This window comes from Gekko japonicus, unplaced genomic scaffold (genome assembly GCF_001447785.1).
Source record: "Gekko japonicus isolate JY-2015 unplaced genomic scaffold, Gekko_japonicus_V1.1 scaffold277, whole genome shotgun sequence".
In the NCBI taxonomy this organism is placed as follows: Eukaryota; Metazoa; Chordata; class Lepidosauria; order Squamata; family Gekkonidae; genus Gekko; species Gekko japonicus.
Window position 1 is genome coordinate 754,437 of NW_015168055.1, and position 20,834 is coordinate 775,270.

At 43.9% G+C, this 20,834-nt stretch overlaps 1 protein-coding gene across 2 annotated transcripts; it reads left to right on the top strand.

The window, feature by feature from the left end:
- Window positions 1-292: 292 nt before the first annotated feature.
- Window positions 293-14,212, top strand: TRIM65 (tripartite motif containing 65). Of its 2 annotated transcripts, XM_015414471.1 has the most exons (6): window positions 293-746; window positions 1,220-1,315; window positions 1,618-1,851; window positions 4,085-4,250; window positions 6,495-6,575; window positions 12,771-14,212. In XM_015414471.1, exons 1-6 carry the CDS (start codon window positions 303-305, stop codon window positions 13,403-13,405), a joined length of 1,656 nt encoding a protein of 551 aa, XP_015269957.1. In that variant the 5' UTR covers window positions 293-302; the 3' UTR covers window positions 13,406-14,212. The 2 variants fall into 2 exon arrangements, with proteins under 2 accessions (XP_015269957.1, XP_015269958.1); XM_015414472.1 differs by lacking the exon at window positions 1,618-1,851.
- Window positions 14,213-20,834: the final 6,622 nt, after the last annotated feature.

A 20,834-nucleotide genomic window follows, 5' to 3' on the forward strand; every position in this document is an offset into this window, starting at 1 on the left:
CTGGAATAATGCCCATTCCGGCTTTTACCCTGTCCCATTAAGAGCAACATATCTTACAAGTTCTATGTTCTCTTCCAAAAGCCTTTAAACATAAGGGAATTTCCCCATGGCTTCTGCTATTTGTTCTTGACAGGATAATATTTAATAAAGCAAGCAATGCCTATTATTCCTGTCTCTTTAAGAGCCTCATTGGCAGTGTGCCCTTATTTTTGTGCCTCCTCCTTAAGAGACGTAACAGTTGTGCCAGACTCCTGCACTAGTTTCATTTTCTTTTCCTCTTTGCTGTAGCTGCTTTCGGCAGGATGGCTTCTCGAGGCTCTCAGAAGCTGGAAGATAAGCTGCTATGCTGCATTTGTTTAGATATGTTTGCCACTCCTGTGACTGCACCCTGTGGGCACAGTTTTTGTGAGACGTGCATCAACAGCCACTGGGACAAAGAGGAACAGGGACCTGTAGGCCAGAATGGCTACACCTGCCCTGAATGCAGGAAAAGTTTCTCAAAGAGGCCACAGCTCAACAAGACTGTTCAACTTGACAGTCTTGTAGAAGTTGTCAAGTTGGGAGAATTGCGGGCACCTGAACCAGAGAAGGTAGCAGCAGTTCGTGAAAAGAGGTGTCCAAGACATGGGCGGTCTGTGGAGCTCTACTGCAAGACTGAGAAGCAGTTTATCTGCTGCGTATGCACAGTGAAGGCGTGTCAGAACCACCAGAAGGTTCTGTTTGAAGACGAGCGAAAGATAAACGAGGTAAGCAAAGTAGGAGGAGCAAAGGATTCGCATACAAAACTTTTCAATAATTAGCTGCATGGGGTACCACACCAACATAATTTACAGATTTATCCTACGCAGGGTTAAGAGCACCTAACTCCACACATGAGCAAAATGTTAGTTTCCCAACCAGTGTTCCCTCTAAGCTGAGTTAGTATGCGCTAGCTCACAGTTTTTTAGCCTCCGGCTCACACATTTTTGTCTTAGCTCAGGAAGGATGGCTCCAGAGCAAACTAATTTATGCAGTAACCAAATCGCCCCACTCACAACGTTAATGCCAGTGGGTCACAAAGTAGAATTTTTGCTCACAAGACTCCACAGCTTAGAGGGAGCATTGTTCCCAACCCATTCTTGGTTCACTTGTCCACAGCTTGTGAGAAGGGCAATCAGATTATGTGCAGGGAAGTAAAATACTTGACTTTTTTTTGGGGGGGGGGGGTTTCCTTTGACAGGAGAATTTAAAGGAAACATTGGAGAAAACTGAGAAGATGGAAAAGGAAATCAAAGAAGAAATCCAGAAGCTGGAGAAGCTGACAGTTGGCATTAAGGTAAGAAGTCCATGGACATCACCCCAAGGGGACAAGTACCTTCTCCCCATCCTTTACCTCCCCAGCAGAAATTATAGCTGCTGAAAGAGCAAGTGGCTCACTTATTTTTCTTCCTCTCTAAGAGCTCATGCCTGCAATGCAAAGATTACTTCCTCTTACTTTGCATTCCGCCCAGTGGGGTTTCTCCACACACACACCCCATCAGAGAGAAACATGGAACCTATCCTTCAGAATGAAGACTAGTGCAGGAAATAGCTTTGGAAATTTTCATATATAATCCCTCTCCCTTCACTGTCATGCAGGATTCCTCAGATAAGTTAAAATCAGGGGTTTTGCAAAAGTTCGTCCATCTCAGTGAAGCCCTGAAGGAATGCCAAAGGAAGGCACTGGAGAGAGTTGAAACGGAGCAGGCTGCTGCCCTAAGCCAAGTGCAAGAGAACTGGGATCAGCTGCAGCATCAACAGGCCACTGTTAGTGAGCACAACGAGAAGGCCCGGGAGCTGCTAGCCTGTACTGATGACATGATGTTTCTGGAGGTATCTGTGTATTTGTGGTATAGACGTGTTGCCAGTTAGTATGCAGTTCCTCTGCCTAAACTAGATGACAGGGATCAGGGTGCTTAAACAAGCTGCCCAATCCTCCTTTCTGGATATACTCATTCCATCCTGCTCCATTGGAGAAGGGCTGTACAGAGTAAACCCACTGTGTCATGCTCACATCAGCACATTGCACAATCCCATACACTGATGAGGCAGCGGGATCGATGGCAAAACCCTCCTGCAATGGTTGATGGGGGGGGGGAGATCATAGACAATGGGCAAATGCTTTCTGTTCTTCTCCATGGATAGGGATGAGTTTACAGAGGTCACGATTACATAGCTTGTAGGATTCTGTGACGAGAGGTCTTATCTCAGATGCTAGGGACCAATAACAAGGCAAGCCCATCACCATAATGGGCTGGATCTTATGTTTTTCCCTCCATTGGCATCAATGTGTTTTTGTTGGTGTATTCATCCAGTGTGAGGTGCTTTTTGATGGTGCCAAACATGCTCGCTTCAACACAAGAGTACCTTGCACCTTTCCAACAGAGTGAAAGCTGAAGCTCCAACACAATGTCCTGCTTGTGAACTTCCAAATATATCTTGGTGGCTGCTGTTTGAGATGTAAAGCTGGACTACGTGAAACTCAGTCCTCTTCAGCCAGGCAGTTTTTAATGCTTACATATTTCAGTTGGTCAGCTTTTCAGAGCCTTAGTGCTTGGTAACAGGCAACTCTGCACTGGCATATATTTCAGTTATCACTGTTTAAACAAATTTTCTATCAAAAAATATCCCTACCCTATCTGTTTCCCTGTTCCTGAAGCTTACTGGCTTGTCTAGGTGTAAAAGTGTTATAAAAATAGTTTCCTTAGTCAATGGCTACAACTGGCAACTTGTGCTTACAAACTCTTTTACTCCAGAGGATTATCAGCATCCTGGAGTTTTGTTCCAAACAGAAGCATGATGCAGCCAGAATGTTGTCCAAAGGCAATTCCAGACCCATAGTCAACTAGAAGTTATGTTTTCTGTCCACCCGTTAATACAGAATTCAAGATGGGATTGATTAAGGTTTTTCAAGATTCCACTTTATTTGTGTAGTATAACTAGACAGCGACTGTATGTTTGTCATAGAGGATGCCATATGCTGCTGAGACTGAAAAGAGGCTTTGAGTCACATGGACTCTCAACAAAGAGTACTTCTTGCTTTGTCAGCCGAGGGGGGGAAAGGATTAGCTGAGAACTAGTGGTTAGCAAGTGAGGTAGCTGAAACTTCAGGGCAGAATTTACTGTGAGTCACCCACCATGCCAAACAGGCAGGCTAAAGAGGGGAAGTTCCACTGACTGGGCCTTCCCTTTGCAGAGGAGAGATCTTGCAGTAGGAGGAGGTTCCAGTCTGTGGCCTGCCTTACCAATGAGAGGACACCCATACTTGCACCTCCTAGGGAAAAACATTTGTGGTAGGGATGGAAGGGAATTGCAGTCTTCACTTTGAAAGTGCATACATGCTGCTGTCATTTAACATTGCTGAGTTTTCCCCCATGTTGAACAGTGTCAGATTAGTAGTACTGCTATAACATACTTCCCCCATCAACCTATGCAGGCTGCTTTTGTAAAAATAAGAAAGCTCCTTCCAATATTACCGTTTTGTAGGGCTCTCTGCATCCTTCTCTAGGGTCACAGGCTGTCTCCATTCAGCATAGAAACAGACTATTCTCTCTGTGGAAGGCAGAGGAAAACTATATGACATTCCTATCAAACTCCGTCCTTCTTGTGGAGTAAAACAGGAAAGAATTAATATTAAAGTGCCTCAATTTTTGCCAGGCACAGTACAACTTAAAATCAGCAAGTAACAAACAAGAAAGCAAATGCTCAGCAGTCCAACAAATAAGACTGTACCTCTGAAAACTAAAGAAGGCAGACCTTATGAAGAAACCCCTACACGTGTATCTTGCATTTGCTCATGTGCATTCAGGTTTATGAGCCACAGAGGAAGAGGAAGAAAGAGGCTTGCCTACAGGGATTAGCTGATGTAACCATGACAAAGGGAGCAGGAGGAGAGGGTGAAGGAGGGCACGTCAGAGCCAGAATCCTAGACCAGGAAGAGGGAAGGTGACATATTAAGAGGCTCCAAAATCCATTGCATTTAAATGGCATACAGTCAGCTCTGTCTTCATAGTTAACCAAGTTTTGTGGTTTAACTTTAAAAAAAAAAATTTTTTTTTTCTTGTAGGGATTTCTGGTCCTCCCTACTCCTGGCAGCTTGGAAGTTCCTCCAGCTCTTGGATTTGATTTGGCCGGCAATGTGGATTCGATCACTAAGTTCTTCAATGAGGTCTCCCAGGTCTTTCAGGAAGCTTTGTCAAATTCCTTTAATCCAGAAGCAGCTGACACACAGTGTAATTGTTGTTTTTATTTCTTTGTGTTTCAGAGTCCGAGGGTAGGATGACAGGGGGATCGGGTTGTCAGTGGCTTACTGGAGTTTTTACTGTTGTTATAATAAATCTAGTTATCGATACATTTGTAGGCTAGACTAAAAGGAAAATGGCAGCATTGAGTTTGGAATCAGATTTTTATAAATGAGTGCCAAAATAGATTTGGAAAATGGGCAAGACATCCTTCCAGAGAGCTGCTTGATAGGGCTGCCAAATCCCCCGGGGGGGCGAGGGGTTGCCCGCTTTAGGGGCCCGTTATCCGCCGGCCCGGATCTGGGCGGCAGGGGGAATCCCAGCCCCAAAGTGCCTGGACTGGGCCGATGTGCCGATGTGCAATGACGTCGTCTCGGGGTGACGTCATTGCGCCAGGCACGTTGCTGGGGGGATGCTCTAGCGTTCGGCCTGAAAATCCTATGGCATCGTAGAGTTTCTAGCTGAATGCTTGAGTGTCCCCCTGGCGATGTGCCTAGCATGATGATGTCACTTCTGGGTGATGTCATTGCGGCGTGCACACCAGAAGATCCCGGGAGGAGAGAGCTTCTCCCCCCTGCCAGAAAAAGGCAGGGACCTGTCAACCCTACTTGGTTGAGGTGGCTCATGACATAAAAACAAATCCAATAAAACCATAAAAACCACCACCATAAAACTATCAATGTTAAATCAAGCCATAAAACCAGCATGAAGCAGCAGGTGACAGCCAGTGTCATATAGAGGTTAGACTGGTGGACTTGGATTTAGCAGATCCTCGTTCACATCCCTATGGGTGATCTTGGGACAATCATACACTCTCAGCCCAACCTACCTCACAGTGCTGTTGTGAGGATAAAATGGTGAAGAACAATGTAAGTGACTTTGATTCCCCACTGGGGAGGGAGGCATAGTATAAATAAAGTAAATAAATCTATTTTTTAAAAAAACCCTCTGTCTAGAAGCAGACTACTCAAACAGCTAAAAGATGGCCATTTCAATTAAAAAATCTGGGCAAAGAGAAGTGGTTTCACCCAGCATCTAAAGAACACAACAGCATAGCTAGATGAACCTCAAGGGGGGAAGATATTCCAAAGGTGGGGTGCCACCACTAAAAAAAGTCGTGGCTGTTCTTGCAATCTACCTCAGCTCAGCAGGCAGGGGCACAGAAAACAGGACTTGAGAAGAGGATCGTAACTGGAGGGCTGCACAGTACAGGAGAAGGAATTCAGTCAAATGCCACACTCATAGAACATCCACAAGACTTCCTCCCCTAATCATCGGCATTGATGCAGTCTTTCATAAACTTAGCATGATACATCCTTTGGATGGGAGTGCTCATGTGTATGTCTACTGGCTTCCCTCAATTTTCAACTTTCATTTTCAAAAACAGTTTCTGGTTCTTTTGGCTCTGGAGATATAAGGAGCAAGAGATAGCAGATCATAACAACTGACCAGTACATTATTGTGCTGTAGAGATCTAGTAGTTGCTATTTTTAGAGCCCTCTGGTGGTGGCTATAGGGGCTGAGACAAGGAAAACTCAAGGAAAACTGTGTGTGGATTCTGGTTGCCACAGGAAATGCCTCTTAGGTTTGAGGTGACAATAGTGACACACACACACACACATACAGTCCCCATAGCCAGTCCACAGTGCCTAAACCCTTTACAAGGGCATGTCAAAATCTGAACATACTAAGATCTAAACTTTGGCAGGGCTCTTTTTGTAGCAGGAACTCCTTTGCATATTAGGCGACACACCCCTACTGTAGCCAATCCTCTAAGAGCTTGCAGAGCTCTTCTTACAGGGGCTACTGTAAGCTCTTGGAGGATTGACTACATTAGGGGTGTGTCGCCTAATATGCAAAGGAGTTCCTGCTACAAAAAGAGCCCAAGTCACATTATTTGTGCATCTAGATTCTAACGCTGTGCTGTCTATTCTGACTGGCAGGATCTCAAGCAGAATGAGTCTTTCCTGAAACTTACTATCCCAGATCCTTTACCTGGAGTTGCCAATGTACTGAATCTGGGACGTTCTACGTGCAATGCATGTGCTGTACCACTGAGTCATGGCCACTCCCCAGATGTCTTCCCAGCCAAATGTGTCATGGCACCCCTCCCCCAATAAGGCTCCCAGAACACATTGCTGAGTCTTGACATGTCCACTATTTCAAAAATGCCACTGTTTTACTTCTTCCAGCTGTTTAGTTTCTTTCTTTCTTTTTTGGTCTCTCGTTCTTCAGCCTCACTGGAGTCGAAGGTAGTCACAGGGACAGTGGCACAGAGTCTTCCAGAGACTGATTTAAGAATGTGTCTTTTAAAAGGTAAGGAACTTCCTGAGCTGCTCTAGAGCATTAGGGCTATGAATGTATTGATATATACAGATGTCCTTCTGGTCATCGCACTGTATCTATTCAGGCAATGAATCTCCAGATTCTCACACTCATTCTGCAGACTGGTTCCATCAATGTGCTCAGTGGCCAATGAGGAAGGAACTGTTTGCACAAGCAGTCTATTCAGCATGGACAACATGAATTCTAATATAGGAGCTACAAACGTGTACAAATTGTGGCTCCCCTTTCAGGAGACAAAAACCCATCCATCCCCTATCCCCCCCCAGATGTGCCTGCTTGCATGTGTTCATAGCTCCCACATTACCAGGAGTGGACTGGGAAGTGGAAACAACCCTGGAGAAAGTCAAGCTGAGCCCTTCCTGCTGTGCTACAAGCCAGTACAGAAGGAGGCGGTTAGTGAGCTGACCCCAACTGCCATGGCTGATGGCTTGAGTCAAGCAGCCCCTAAGGCTTCAACAGAGTTGCTAGGGCTTGGCTGTAAGTTTTCCTGTAAGTTAAATGGCCAGTCTGCTCCTGCATGTTAGACTGTTACGTGGGTAAACTGCTCGCATGAACATTTTTTTTTTACTGCAAGTTACTGTAAGATGTCAAAACTAGACCAGTCAGAGGAGGAATTCCATCCTTGTTCCTACCCACACATGTAGTTAACCTTTTTCTTGGATATGAAATTTTCCCAACTGTCTCTTTGTATGAGATGACTGCATAAACTGAAGAACGAAAGCACTGATAGCTTGATCCCTATGCACAAACACTGGAAATGGTCTATGTTCAGTACGACTTTTACTTCCAAGTAAGTTAGGCTTGCCAAGCCCCTGCTGGGGGCGGGAGAACCCCCGCTTTAAACCCCCTCTACCCACTTTTAAAAAATTGGGCCCCCGGGGGGGGGATGGCGTCTGGAAGTGACGCTCTAGTTCAAGTCTCTATGGCTATGAAAGCCATAGAGACGAGGACTACAGCGTCAGTTCCCTCTAGTGTGCGCCAGTTAGGCTAGAGCACCATCTGCTCGAGGATTATTTAGAGCTGGCCAGCAGGCGGGTAAGTGGGACAAAAAACCAGAATGAGTGTATGTCTCTTCCTCTGTGTGTGTGTGAGAAAGAGAGAGCAAGAGAGACTTTGCCTGGGAAGTGGGGGGGGGGTGCAGAGCCAGCAGGCAGGAGAGTGTGAGAGAAAGAAGCCTGTATGTCTCTGTGTGTGTGTGAAAGTTTGGTGTGGGGGGGGGGGGGGGGGGGGTTGCAAAGCCGGCAGGGGGGGGAGTGGGACAAAAAGGGAACCCGTGTATGTCTGTGTGTGTGTGTGAAAGGGAGAGAGGAAGAGCCTGCCTAGGGGAAAGAGAGAATGAGTGTGTGTGTTTCACCCAAATCAGAGTTGGATTCCTTAAGGAGTCCTTTGCCTCTGTCTCTGCTTTTGCAGAAGTTAGTCAGTGGCTCACAGATTGGTGACTGAAGCCTCTCATGTGAATAGTAAAAAGAGCTTCTTTCTTGGCTCAGGTGAGAGAAAGTTGCTTTTCTTCAAAAACCTCCATCCTTGGGTCAAGATCAGACAACTGAACTTTGGGCTAGTTACTGATCCCTCTATTGTGTTACACTGGGTGCTGCATTTTCCCATTGGCAATAAAGGCTAACCATCAGGCAGCAATCCTAAAAACATTTCCCTGGGAGGTTTAAAAATAGGGACACTTCTGAGTAAACTGGCTTGGGATTGCTTATTCAGAAACCTTCTGGTTGAAAGAGAATTCTCTTTAAAATATACATAAATAACAGTTCTTTTTCAGTTTCTGTTTCTGATCCAGAACATATATTTTTCACCAAGCCCTGGACCAAGATGATTGATAATTCTATCAATCTAAAAAATAAAATAGCCACTTAGAATATTACAATACTGTACAGAAGTCAACCATTAAAAGCCATCCCAAGCAAGGATTTAAAGCTCTTCTGGAAAATGTTAAGGCTCAAACTTTGGAGAGAATGTAGAGTGAATGCTAAAGCTGTAGGACAGACACCAAGTGTGCTAGTGTAATTTTGTGGTACAGACTTGGTACAATCTACTAGAATATTCTGAGCAGATCACTTCAGAAAGGGACGGAGATGCACAAAATTTCTTCTGTACCTCTCTGCTTCATTCCTACTGGGCTTGTGCAGGAGATGTTTTCGGGTTCATTACAACATTGGGGCATTTAGGAATATTTTGCAATGTCCTCCAAAATTACAGTGGCTCAGTTCAAACGTAACACAAGGCCATGATTTAACTAAACTTTGATTAATGTGCCTGAATGCAGGCCAATCTACTGGTTAATATCTGAAACCATAGTTTAAAGATGGATAACTAAACCAAAGCCAATCTTAGCTCTGGTTTTATGGACTGTATGAATGAAGCCATGCTGACTTAACACTGGCTGGTTTCTTAGCACTGTTTTTACTTATCTCTGAATATACAAGATGTCTGGCCAGAGCGAAGGTGAAACCTCCATTTTTTAAGGCAAACCAAGATCTGGGTAATCATCTGTAAGCCAAATCCTGTTTTCATAAACTAACCCAGTTTTTGGATCTGAAGTAGGCCCATGAAAAGTTCACTCTCAAAGTCAGAGGTGGCCCAACCCATTAAAGGTTCTATATATTCTTATGTCATACCTGAACAGCATGGGAGCTGCTTTCTTGTGTCTTTTTACCATGTGACAACTGAACAGTAAAGGATTCCACCGGAACCCAGAAAGCATGAAAATATGTAATGGATATAGCAGCCTGCTGACTGGAATGCATCAGTTAGAATTTTTCTGCTACTTTTAAAAGTTCAAAAAGCCAATTACCACCTTTGCTTTCAGCCATAATTTCAACACAAAGCATAATTTTGCGTTACTGTATATCATGTGGTTATGTTTGAAGCATGGGTGCATATAATGACTGCAATTTTTGGCTACTTTCAATGGGGAATAGGTGGGGGTGGGAAGTGATATACAGCAGTGTATTTAAATTTGAATTTTGAAAGAAGGAAGTGACTTCAGAGGAAGAGGTGGGTTTGGGGCAGTGTTCTGGAAGTGACATAATTGGAAGGGGTGGAGCGTGAGAAGTGACATCACTTGACCTTTGACCTGGAAGTGACATCACAAAAGTTATGTCATATCCTGGCTCTACCCCCAAAGTCTCCTGGCTCCACCCCCGAAGACCTTAGATATTCTCTGAGTCAGACTTGGCAACCCTAAAGTAAGTCCACACAAGATTGCAGCTTGTATTCTTTAATGGAAATAAACCCAACTTCACCCTCTAGAAGGCAAGCAAATCTGCACACCAAGAAGCAATGTAATGCAGTAGATAGTGTTGGGTCAGAGTTCAAATTCTACTCAGCCACAAAGCTCACTGAGCCAGGCATCCTATTAGCCTAACCCACCTCAAAGGATTGTTGTGAGGATACGATAGAGGAGAGAACAACATTATACTGATCTTCTTAGAGAGAGGTAAGTGTAGCAGGTCAGCATAGTTTGTATAATCTCCTTTGAATGCAGTTTTGATGGGGATATTCAGGATGTAAGAAAATTAAGGGGTCCAGTGGCACCTTAAAGGTTAACAACCTTTATTCCTGCATAAGATTTCAGGAGTGAGAGCAAAGATTATGCGGGAATAAATTGTGTTAGTCTTTTAGCTGCCTCTGGACTCGTTTTCTTTTAGAAGAAGAGTAGGTTTTCATAACCCACTTTTCTCTACCCTAAGGAGCCTTCCCTTCCTCTCCCCATAACAAGACACCCTGTGAGGTAGGTGGGGCTGAGAGAGTTCTGAGAGAACTGTGACTGGCCCAAGGTCACCCAGCAGGCTTCATGTGGAGGAAGAGTGGGGAACCAAACCTGGTTCTCCAGATTAGAGTCTGTTGCTCTTAACTATACCACGCTGGCTCTCTTTTGCTGCTACAAGCTAACAGGGCTACCCATACAGAATCAAAGATTCCTTTTAATGCAAGGACTTTGTCATGGAAGAAAGGATGAAGCAGAAGGTACAGAAAGCATGCTAATACAGTCTTAAGCTGGAGGAGAAAAGCAGGCAACTGCAGGCCATAAAAGCCCTGGGAGCTGGATCAAAAGATGATCTTGTGTGAACAGAATCTGTTGTAGTCCCTTCTGCCTTTCTGAGAAACTGTTCTGGATTCTCAAAAGATGCAGTTGTTTGCAAATGCTTTCATTCAGCACCCCCTTTGTGTGATTGAAGGTGCATTCTGTTCATGCTATGGGATCTTTGGCTTATAGTCCCCGTCCTGAAATACGAGACACCTGGATCAAGCTCCTTTTGCTTTGGAATGTTTGAGACAGTTGTCCTGATTCTTGTGATTATTTTCATCTCAGGTTTACAGTCCATTACACTTTGGTGTAAGGTGACTCTTGAATGCAACCCTTTGTTTGCAGGAATTGGAAGTCTAACGCAACGTTGCAATGTGCTGAGTTTGAGCAATGCTGCTGGCTTTCAAGATTTTATTTGAACTCCTATGACCTAGACTTTCAATCTGTCCTCTTGAGTTTCTAACCTGAATCCAAACTGTTCACCAGACCTCATTTACTGGTGCACTTATGTATTCTTTACATAGTGGAAGAAAAGTCGAGCGCCATTCGCTTGAGGAAGGAAAATAGATTTTGAAGGGTACTTTTTGTCTGAGGTTTCTTTATTGGGCATTTGAAATGCACATTCACCACCCCAGATCAATTTGATTTTTTTTAAATTGCACCTGCTTTTAAAAAGGGGTCATCTTCCACTTAGCTTAGTGTGGCTGCTCCAAATCAAGAATGCAAGAAGCTCTTAAAACAGGTATTAATTTAATTAAAAGGGATGCAATTTTCCCACTAAAGCCACTGAGACTCCTTCTGTTCTCTGACAAGGGTGGAACATGATCATAGCAGAAAACACTCTATAATGGTAGCTGCTGGACATGATAGTAAACGTTTTCTTTGGACAACAACCAATGAATAAAGGACATTCTTGTGTACACATTTGCATACATGCACACACTCTTCCTCTGCTTCAGCTTCTGTTTAGTATCCTTATATAGAAGAAAGCTGACCAAGGGAGAGCTGAACTGCTGGTACCAGTTGGCACCCTTCACAGGCAACCTGGCACAGAACCGATTTCTACAGGGCATGTGTGAGTTTTGCAGCTCTGGTTGCTTTGTATAAGGCAGGACTTGCAGCTGCAAAGAATTTGCTCCCACGGAAATAGACGGCGTCCCTTTCTTATTTGTGGAGGGGTTTTTTTCACCAAATCCATATTCCAATCTAACGGGTGCACTGTAGAGTTTCATCCCTATTGCCTTGGCTGAATATCCTGCAACTCCACAATGTTAGCAGGATGAGAGAGGACTCTCACCTCTTCAGCTACTGCCTAATAGGAAAAAGTAAAAGTAATTTGTAGAGGAAACGTCTCACTGCAACTTCAGTCAATCCAAGGGTGTGTGCAGTGTGCTGAAGAGGCCTGTGCTGGCAAGTGCTTGCCTTGTAAACTGCGGCGAAGAACCTGGCAAGGTTCTAAAAATAAATGGCAGGAGGTTCAGTGCATTGGGGAGGGCAGCAAAGGGTAGTGGCCAGAGGCAGCAGGCCTTGTTGAGCCATCACCAGTGTTCCCTCTAAGCTGAGTTAGTGTGAGCTAGCTCACAATTTTTTAACCTCCAGCTCACAGATCTTTGTCTTAGCTCAGGAAGGATGGCTCCACAGCAAACTAATTTATGCAGTAGCCAAATTGCTCACTCATAACTTTAATCTTAGTAGCTCGCAAAGTAGAATTTTTGCTCACAAGACTCCACAGCTTAGTGGGAGCACTGGCCATCACTGAAGGCAGCTGCTTCTGAATGGTTGGTGTAGTGGTTAAGTGTGCAGACTCTAATCTGGGAGAACCGGGTTTGATTCCCCACTCCTCCACTTGCACCTGGAAGGATGACCTTGGGTAAGTCACAGTTCTCTCAGAGCTGTTCTTGAAAGAGCAGGTTCTCTGAGAGCTCTTTCAGCCCCACCTACCTCACAGGGTGTCTGTTGTGGGGAGGGGAAGGGAAAGGAGTTTGTAAGCTGCTCTGAGACTCCAAGTGAAGGTGGGATGGGGAGTGGGGGGGATTAAAAAGGCTAAATACTAGGGTTCATACTACGGTAAATACTAAGACTAAATACTACGGTTTCCCCCCCCCCCCAACCTAATATTTCTACAGATCATCGGAATTTGACTTTTGACCCAGCCACAGCTAACAAATACCTGCATATGTCTGAACAGAACCGGAAGGCCAAGCACACTCGGGGCTTTTACAGTACATTGCCTCATGGTGACCCACAGAAGTTTGAGCCATGGCAGATCCTGTGTGCCCAGCAGTTCACCGAGGGCAGTAACTACTGGGAAGTCAAGCTGTCTGGTCAGTCTGTCATTATTGGCATTGCTTACAAGAGAATCTCAAGGAAGAAACAGGCTGGTCGCACGTTCACCATTGGGCTAGATAAGCTGTCCTGGGGCTTGCACGTCCAAGAAGATTGTTATTTGGCCTACCACAATGGTGAATCTAAGAAGATAAAAGAGTCCCTGTGCAAATTCATTGGAGTCAAGTTGGACTATGACCAAGGAGTCCTATCCTTCTATGGCATAGAAGACCACATGAAACACCTCCATTCTTTCCACAGTGTCTTTACAGAGCCCCTTTGCCCCATTTTTTGGCTTTGTGAAGGCACAGCAGTTACCCTTTGCCAAAAGAGCCAAGGCCAAAGTATAGCTGATGGCATGCTTCCGGACTCACAGGCAGTTTCTGATGCTGCGGAGCAACCAGGAGATGGACAGATAGCTCTGGAACACCGATAGCGAGTCTCTTGAATGATCTATATCCTTCTAAAATGGTGGTGCCTAAAACTGAACACAATGTTCTAGGCATGTAAGTCAGCAGGTGAAGGAGTATTGTTTTGACTGTTCTCTTGAGGCATCTAGGGTTGGCAATGAAAGCTCACAGTTTTGTTTTTTGCTGTTTCCCTCACACATAACCACAAAAAAGGATGCGAAGCATTTTAAAGCCTAAAGGAAGAAAGAACCTTTCCTTGTCTGGGCGAGATATAAGATTGCCAAGTTATTTCCTGTTCTTTTTCTGTGTTTGTTTTTTTTTTACCTCTGGTTTCTGAATAACACTCTTGCTTTATTTTATTTTTCTGCTGGAAACCTGACAATGGTCTCACATAACTGACAAGGCCTGTCCTACCAACAGAATTGGCCTGGGGTGCCTTACCACCAGGGTCACAGCAGAAAGTGAGGGGGCACAATATATAGGCCTATGAACTGAAAACAACAATCATTTCATTGCCCAAATTAGGGCTGTAATTCTAAAATATTAAGAGATGTCTTAGTTGTCCAGATAATCAAAGTATTTTGCTGGACTTCTTGGAGTTTTCTAGGATTTGAATAATAAGGCAACTGGGTATTTTTCTGAAATGTCATATTTAAGAATAACTCAATATCTTACTTTGAAAATGAGTGACCAGAAAAACTTGCAAGATGGGACCATCAATTTAGCGTGGGACTTACAAAAACAATGAGGAGAGATCAGTTTGAAAACAATAAATGCTATATTTTAATTCTATCATTTTCTCAATAAACTGCCCATATAAAAGACAATACATCTGTCACCAAATGCAGAGCTGGAGTCGGTCTCTTTCTTACAAAGAATGTTGCTACCTTTTGTGGCATAATAGAAAAGGATCCATTTAACTCGAAAGTTGGATGTATTTGTTGGGTTTTATTATTTATTTACTTATTTGTACCCCCACCCTCCCTGCCGAAGCAGGCTCAGGGTGGCTTACATGAAATTATCACAGATAAAACAGCAATATAAATATCAACATAAAACACAACATAATTACTAAAAGCAATTTGTATGGTGTATGGTGGTGGTGCAATAGTAGCAGTAAACATAGTAAATTACTGTCAGCAGATGATTTTTCGATTGACAAGCACAGGCTGGATGGTGGCGTTGGGCACAGGGTCTTAGATTGTTAAGGGCGGCTCCTTACCTGAAGGCCTGGTGGAAGAGCTCTGTTTTACAGGTCCTGCAGAACTGTAAAAGGTCCCACAGGGCCCTGATCTCTTCCGGGAGCTCATTCCACAGGTTGGAGCCTCCACTTAGAAGGCCCTCGGCCAGGGAGGGCCAGACAATTTTAAGACTCTGACTGTAGTGCTGTCTGGGGAACATGTGGGGAAAGTCGGTCCCTCAGGTAAGTAGGTCCCTGATCATAAAGGGCCTTAAAGGTAAGCACCAGCACCTTGAAGCGAATTCGGTACACTATAGGCTGCTACTGCAGTGGTTTTAGTGCAGGCTGGATGTGCTCCCACATGGGGAGACCCAACAACAGCCTGGCCACTGTGTTCTGCACCAGCTGAAGCGTCTGGATTTGGGTCAAGGTCAGCCCCATGTAGAGAGCATTACAGTAGTCTAGTCTCGAGGTGACCACTGCGTGGATCAGTGTCGCCAAGTCGTTGCGTTCAAGGAAGGGAACCAACTGCCTTATCAGCTGAAGATGGTAAGAGACTGACTTAGCAGTGGCTGCTACATGGGCCTCCATCGTTAGGGAAGTGTCCAGGAGCACTCCCAAACTCCTAACCTCTGATGCTGGCACCAACAGCACCCCATCGAAGGACCACCCGCCCCTTGCTCCGGGATTGATGGAGGGCCAAGTCCACGGGAGAGAGCCACTGTCTCCCCGATTCGCACCCAAGTCTTCGTCATGCGCACCAGGTCCACATCCTGCTCCACCAGGAAGTCCCAAAGGACCATGGTCTTATTATTTATGGCCCAAGCATTACACAGCACCAATGTCAGAGAGGGGTCTTTTGGCCTAGTCCCACTGTCTACTGTTGAGCTTCAGGATGGGACGCAGGCTGGAAGCCGAGCTCCTCTACTTCTCCACCCCCTTTGCTTCCATTCATACCTGGTCCCACCGCTATACTTTCCCGTCCCCAGGAGCACTGGTATCCCTTGCTCAGTCATTGCCGGTAATTAGTGGTCTTCACCAAACTAATAGGCTAACTGGCAGTTGGAATAACCTACTGTGCTATTAGTAACAGTTAACAGTTCTCCCAATACTGCTAAACCCTGGTTAATCCCAATCTTTTTTAACAGAAAGCCATTTTACCTGACCAATCTGACAATTTAATTACAAACAATATCTAGTTCGCCTGGCCAGTAAATTAAATAAAGGCCAGAGACCAGCACAACATGCAGTTTGTATTATAATTCTAGTTCAATTTGCCAAAGTATATAATCAATTCTAATTCATCAAATATAAATCAATTCCACTATAATAGGTTAGTTAGACCACAATAAGTACTTAATTAATTAACTTAGCCAATTCATCTATTCAAATGGTTGTTCACTTCCTTCAGTTTATACAATCTGAATCATTCATTGCCCCAAAATTGATTAATAATTCTCCATTCCAAGCACTGAGTCAATTAAACCCCAATTAATTAAGCTAAACTTATAACCTAATAGCAGCTCAATTTAATTAAGCTGTTATTAATAAGATCTATAATTTCTCTCCTAATTGGACGTATTTGATAATCACCTATAAATCCCAGTAACATTGGAATGGAATAACCTGTAAATTTTTAAACATGGTATGTTGTTAAATTCCAAAACTGTTGAGCTTTGATACATGACCCTCACATGTGGTAAAGTGCCTGTCTACATTTCCTCCAACATAGATAATCATCCTTATAGGTGTGTTGTAGTCTATCCAAACATCACTGTGTGAAAAAAAACCTGACGACTAATTCTTTTATATACAAATGAATTAAAATATGAGTCATATTTAGGATCTGTATTCTAACAATATGAACTCAGAATTATATACAGAAGGCAAATGAGTCCATGTAAGTGTTAAGGGCAATCTAGTATAATTTTCTCAAATTGCATTGATTCCCTAGTAATTTGTGTCAATTTCAGGAGTGGTACCTACCTGAGGATCCTCCTGAATTCACTCAGTAGCTTACTGTCCAGATTTTAGTGGACTTCTTCTACCTGAGATCTGTTGGCCTAGATTTAGGGCTACCCTAGTTCACATGCCACACAACAATGTGGATCACAACAAACTATGGCAGGTCCTTAAAGAGATGGGAGTACCAGACCACCTCACATGTCTCTTGAGAAACCTGTATAAGGGTCAAGAAGCGACAGTTAGAACAGGATATGGAACAACTGATTGGTTTCGCATAGGAAAAGGAGTACGACAAGGATGTATATTGTCCCCTTGTTTATTTAATTTATATGCAGAGTACATCATGCGAAATGACAGCCTGGATGATTCAGAAGCCGGGAAAGACTGCTGGGGAAAACATCAACAACCTCAGATATGCTGACGATACCACTCTAATGGCAGAAAGTGAAGAGGACCTAAAGAGCCTCTTGCTCAGGATAAAAGAGGAGAGTACAAAGGTTGGCTTGAAATTCAACATCAAAAAAACTAAGATCATGACATCCGGCCCCATCACTCCTTGGCAAATAGAAGGAGAAGTCATGGAAGCAGTGACAGACTTCACGTTCCTGGGATCCAAGATCACTGCAGATGGTGATTGCAGCCATGAAATTAAAAGATGCCTGCTCCTTGGGAGGAAAGCGATGGCAAACCTAGGAAGCATAATAAAAAGTAAAGACATTACCCTGCCAACAAAAGTCCATATGGTCAAAGCAATGGTATTCCCAGTAGTACTATATGGCTGTGAGAGTTGGACTATAAGGAAGGCCGGGCGCCGAAAAATAGATTATTTTGATTTATGGTGCTGGAGAAAACTCTTGAGAGTCCCCTGGACTGCAAGAAGATCAAATCAGTCAATCCTAAAAGAAATCAACCCTAACTGTTCTCTTGAAGCCCAGATACTGAAGCTGAAGCTCAAATACTTTGTCCACCAAATGAGAAGGGAGCACTCACTGGAGGAGACCCCGATGCTGGGAAGGTTTGAAGGCAAAAGAAGAAGGGGACAGAAAAGGATGAGATGGTTAGACAGTGTTATCGAGGCAACGAACATGAAATTAAGCAAACTCCGGAGCATGACAGGAGAGCCTGGCATGATGTAGTCCATGGGGTCGCGAAGAGTCGGACTCGACTATGCGACTGAACAACAGCAACTCACCCTGCCCTCTCGTCCCCTGATCTCAGCCTCCCTACAGTTGAAAACCTAAGCATGCTTACTAGGAAAAAAGTCCTGCTAATTTAGCACGATTGATTTTGAAGAAAATATGGTTATACTCAGGCTGCTCCTTCCTTACCTCATCTCGCCCCTCACAGACTAAACAAGAAGGAGCAGTAGGATGAAATGCATGTTTATTCCTCCAAAACATATTTTTATGTACTGGCTCATTCTTTCATAGCCTTTCCTCCTTGGGTCAGTGTTGGAGGGGAATCTTGCAGTTTCCTTCCTTCAAATTTTGTGTCTCCCTTTGCCTGCCCCAGTTTACTACTACTACTAACATATGAACTAAAAGGGAGCAGGGCTTTGTGGTAGCAGGGCAGAAGCCTGGTTCCTCAGCATTTGGATAAGTACCTAAAGATACTGTTCCGTGATTAGCTGGTAAGAAGGTGGTAGCATGTTCAAATTCAGCTGGGAGGAGGTTTATTAGAGCTGTAAAGTCACACCTGAGCTCTCGCTACTGCCCTGACCTGTCTGCAAGTCTCTTAAGGGGATCCCTCTCCTTAGCCTAGCTTGCTCAGATATGCTACTGTTCAACATTTCCCAACCTAAACCTTCTACAGAATTTGAAAAAGTGTGCATGCACACGAAAGCTCATACCTTGAATAAAACTTTGTTGGTCTTAAAGGTGCCACTGGACTCTAATTTTTTTCTACTTCTACATATGTCATGGTAGAGGCCTATGAGCGGTGGCGCATGGCGTTAAACAGCCTGCAGGTTAATCTAGCCGAACTGCCGATGGCAGTTCGAGTCCCACTGCGGCCGGGGTGAGCTCCCGGCCCTTTGTCCCAGCTCCTGCCCACCCAGCGGTCCGAAAGCCTGCACGGGCAAGTACGTAAATGAATACCTGCTCCTTATGAGCAGGGGGCACCTTTCCTCCGTGATTGGTGTTTTAAAAAGCAGTGGCAATTGGTGTGGAGTCGATACGAGGATGGCGGTGAAGAGGAGAGACCGGTGCCTGGAGAGCATGACGCTGCAACAAAGACTGGAGCTGATTGGACAAAGAGTCGAGCTGCCTTGTTCATGTTCTGTGGGGGCCATCTGCTGGAAAGGAGCCGCTACTGCAGAGAATCAACACTGGACACCGCCGAATCCAAAAGAAAGATCCTACTGTTAGGTGCCTTGTTAGGAAAAATATCCTCCCCTCACCATTGTACCCCTGGCTTAGATAGAAATTGTATGTCTGTAAACCGCTCTGAGCCTCATGGATAGGGCGGTATATAAATCGCAAGTGTAATGTAATATGATAGAAGCAGAGATGAATAGAAAGTCTGGTCAATGGTGAGTGGGGAATACAGCTGCTTAGACCTTCAGTGGCGCTTGGGGAAATACACATGCAGTGGACACATTCTGGAAGGCAGGGTACTACAGTGCCTTCCAGTATATGGTCACACATCTTTATTCCTGCTGTATTCACAGTGGCCAAGCAGAGGCAGAAAGTATTTCTTTACTGAATACAGTTATTCCTGCATAATTGGTAGGACTCCATAAGAAATTTGGGGGCATCCTTATGGGGCTCAGGCACTTCAGGGTAGCTAGCCCTTCATACAAATGAAATATGTATATTTACATATTAGATGCATGAGTAACAAGAGCTGTATGATGTTAGTGTGTGAAATCTCTTGTAACAAAAATAAAGCATTTTCATATTCTTAACAAAACTGTGTCCAAACATTTTTACCATGCCACAAATAAAATTCAAATTTGGTTGTGTTACCAGAGGACAGATAAAAGTTGCTTTGACTCTGCATCTAGGCCACCAGTTGTTAGGGTTACCTACTAGCCTGAAGAAAAATCTCCCGCCCCTTCAACCAGAGGTTTAACGGGGAGTTATTTCCATGCCATGAAAAGCTTCAGCTGCCCATTTCCACACATAAATATCCATTAAAGGAGCAGGACACTTTTTTCCATGCCAACTCACAGCCCTACCAGTTGGTCCTCTCTGCTTCAGGCTGAACATGATCTCTGCTGAATTAGGCCAAGGCTCTAGCTTTGAAGGTTCTCCTTAGTCATGATGACTCTAAGCGGGTGTGGCGTCTCCTCAGTTCTTACATACACCCTTCCTCAGCTGGGAAGGGCCAGGTGTCATCATTGCACCGTCTCCAAACACCCAGCATCTTTCTCAAACCCAGAGCTATAGCAGGAGACTGTTAACTCCTATGGATGAAGCGTGAACCAATCAACCTGGATCCAGCATCTGCCTGAGGCCAACAGCCCTACCAATAAATGTTAATTACAACAAACCGGACCATGGTGTATTTAACTAAGTAAAACACTAAATCACCATGTATAGTTTTACAATTTTAAAAAAATCTTTTTTAATATTATGCTAAGTATAAATGTTTAGAGTATTTTTGAATGATTCATTAACAGGAACACAGCCTATTCATTAATCATGAAGCTTGACAGTAGATTCAGAATACTATAACTCCTGTAGTAATATTTGCAGCCAGTAATAAGGTCCTAATAAGGTCTTAGGCTCAAGGTCCTAATGTAATTCACTTATTACAAAGGGGGAAACAACTTAAGACAAACAATGGCGTTCTAGTAATCATTCTGTTTGCGTACTCTTCATCAGGTTTGTCTGTTGTTGATTCATCACAGTCTTGAAGTACTGAAGGCTGCAGTAAAATAACAGCCTTAATAAACTATATACAAACATGAAGTTTTCCTTTACAATAGAAAGCATATTGCATTTTATAAACTCACCAATATTTCAAGATTCTTAATACTATTTCGTATACTCTATTGGTGCCCTTCAGGTTGAGCCTAAGACAAGACCTTATTACTGGCTGCAAATATTACTACAGGAGTTATATTATTCTGACTGTACTGTCGAGCTTCATGATAAATGAATCAGCTGTGTTCTTGTTAATGAATCATTCAAAAAATAAACATTTATTTAGCATATTTTTAAAAAGTAAAAAAAAAAAGTAAAACCATACACGGTGATTTAGTGTTCTGCCAATAAATCCAGAAGCGCTAGCACGAAATTAAACTCCCATGATGACAAAAGCCCGGGAAGAATCCTGTCACCTACCATATGGGCGGGGGGGGGGGG

What these genes read in the sequence shown, in the direction of transcription:
- TRIM65 (XM_015414471.1), top strand. Translation starts at nt 303, where the DNA reads ATGGCTTCTCGAGGCTCTCAGAAGCTGGAAGATAAGCTGCTATGCTGC. An exon ending in AGAAGCAGCTGACACACAGT is followed by an intron (nt 4,251 to 6,494) that starts GTAATTGTTGTT and finishes CTCGTTCTTCAG; the next exon opens with CCTCACTGGAGTCGAAGGTA. An exon ending in AAGAATGTGTCTTTTAAAAG is followed by an intron (nt 6,576 to 12,770) that starts GTAAGGAACTTC and finishes ATATTTCTACAG; the next exon opens with ATCATCGGAATTTGACTTTT.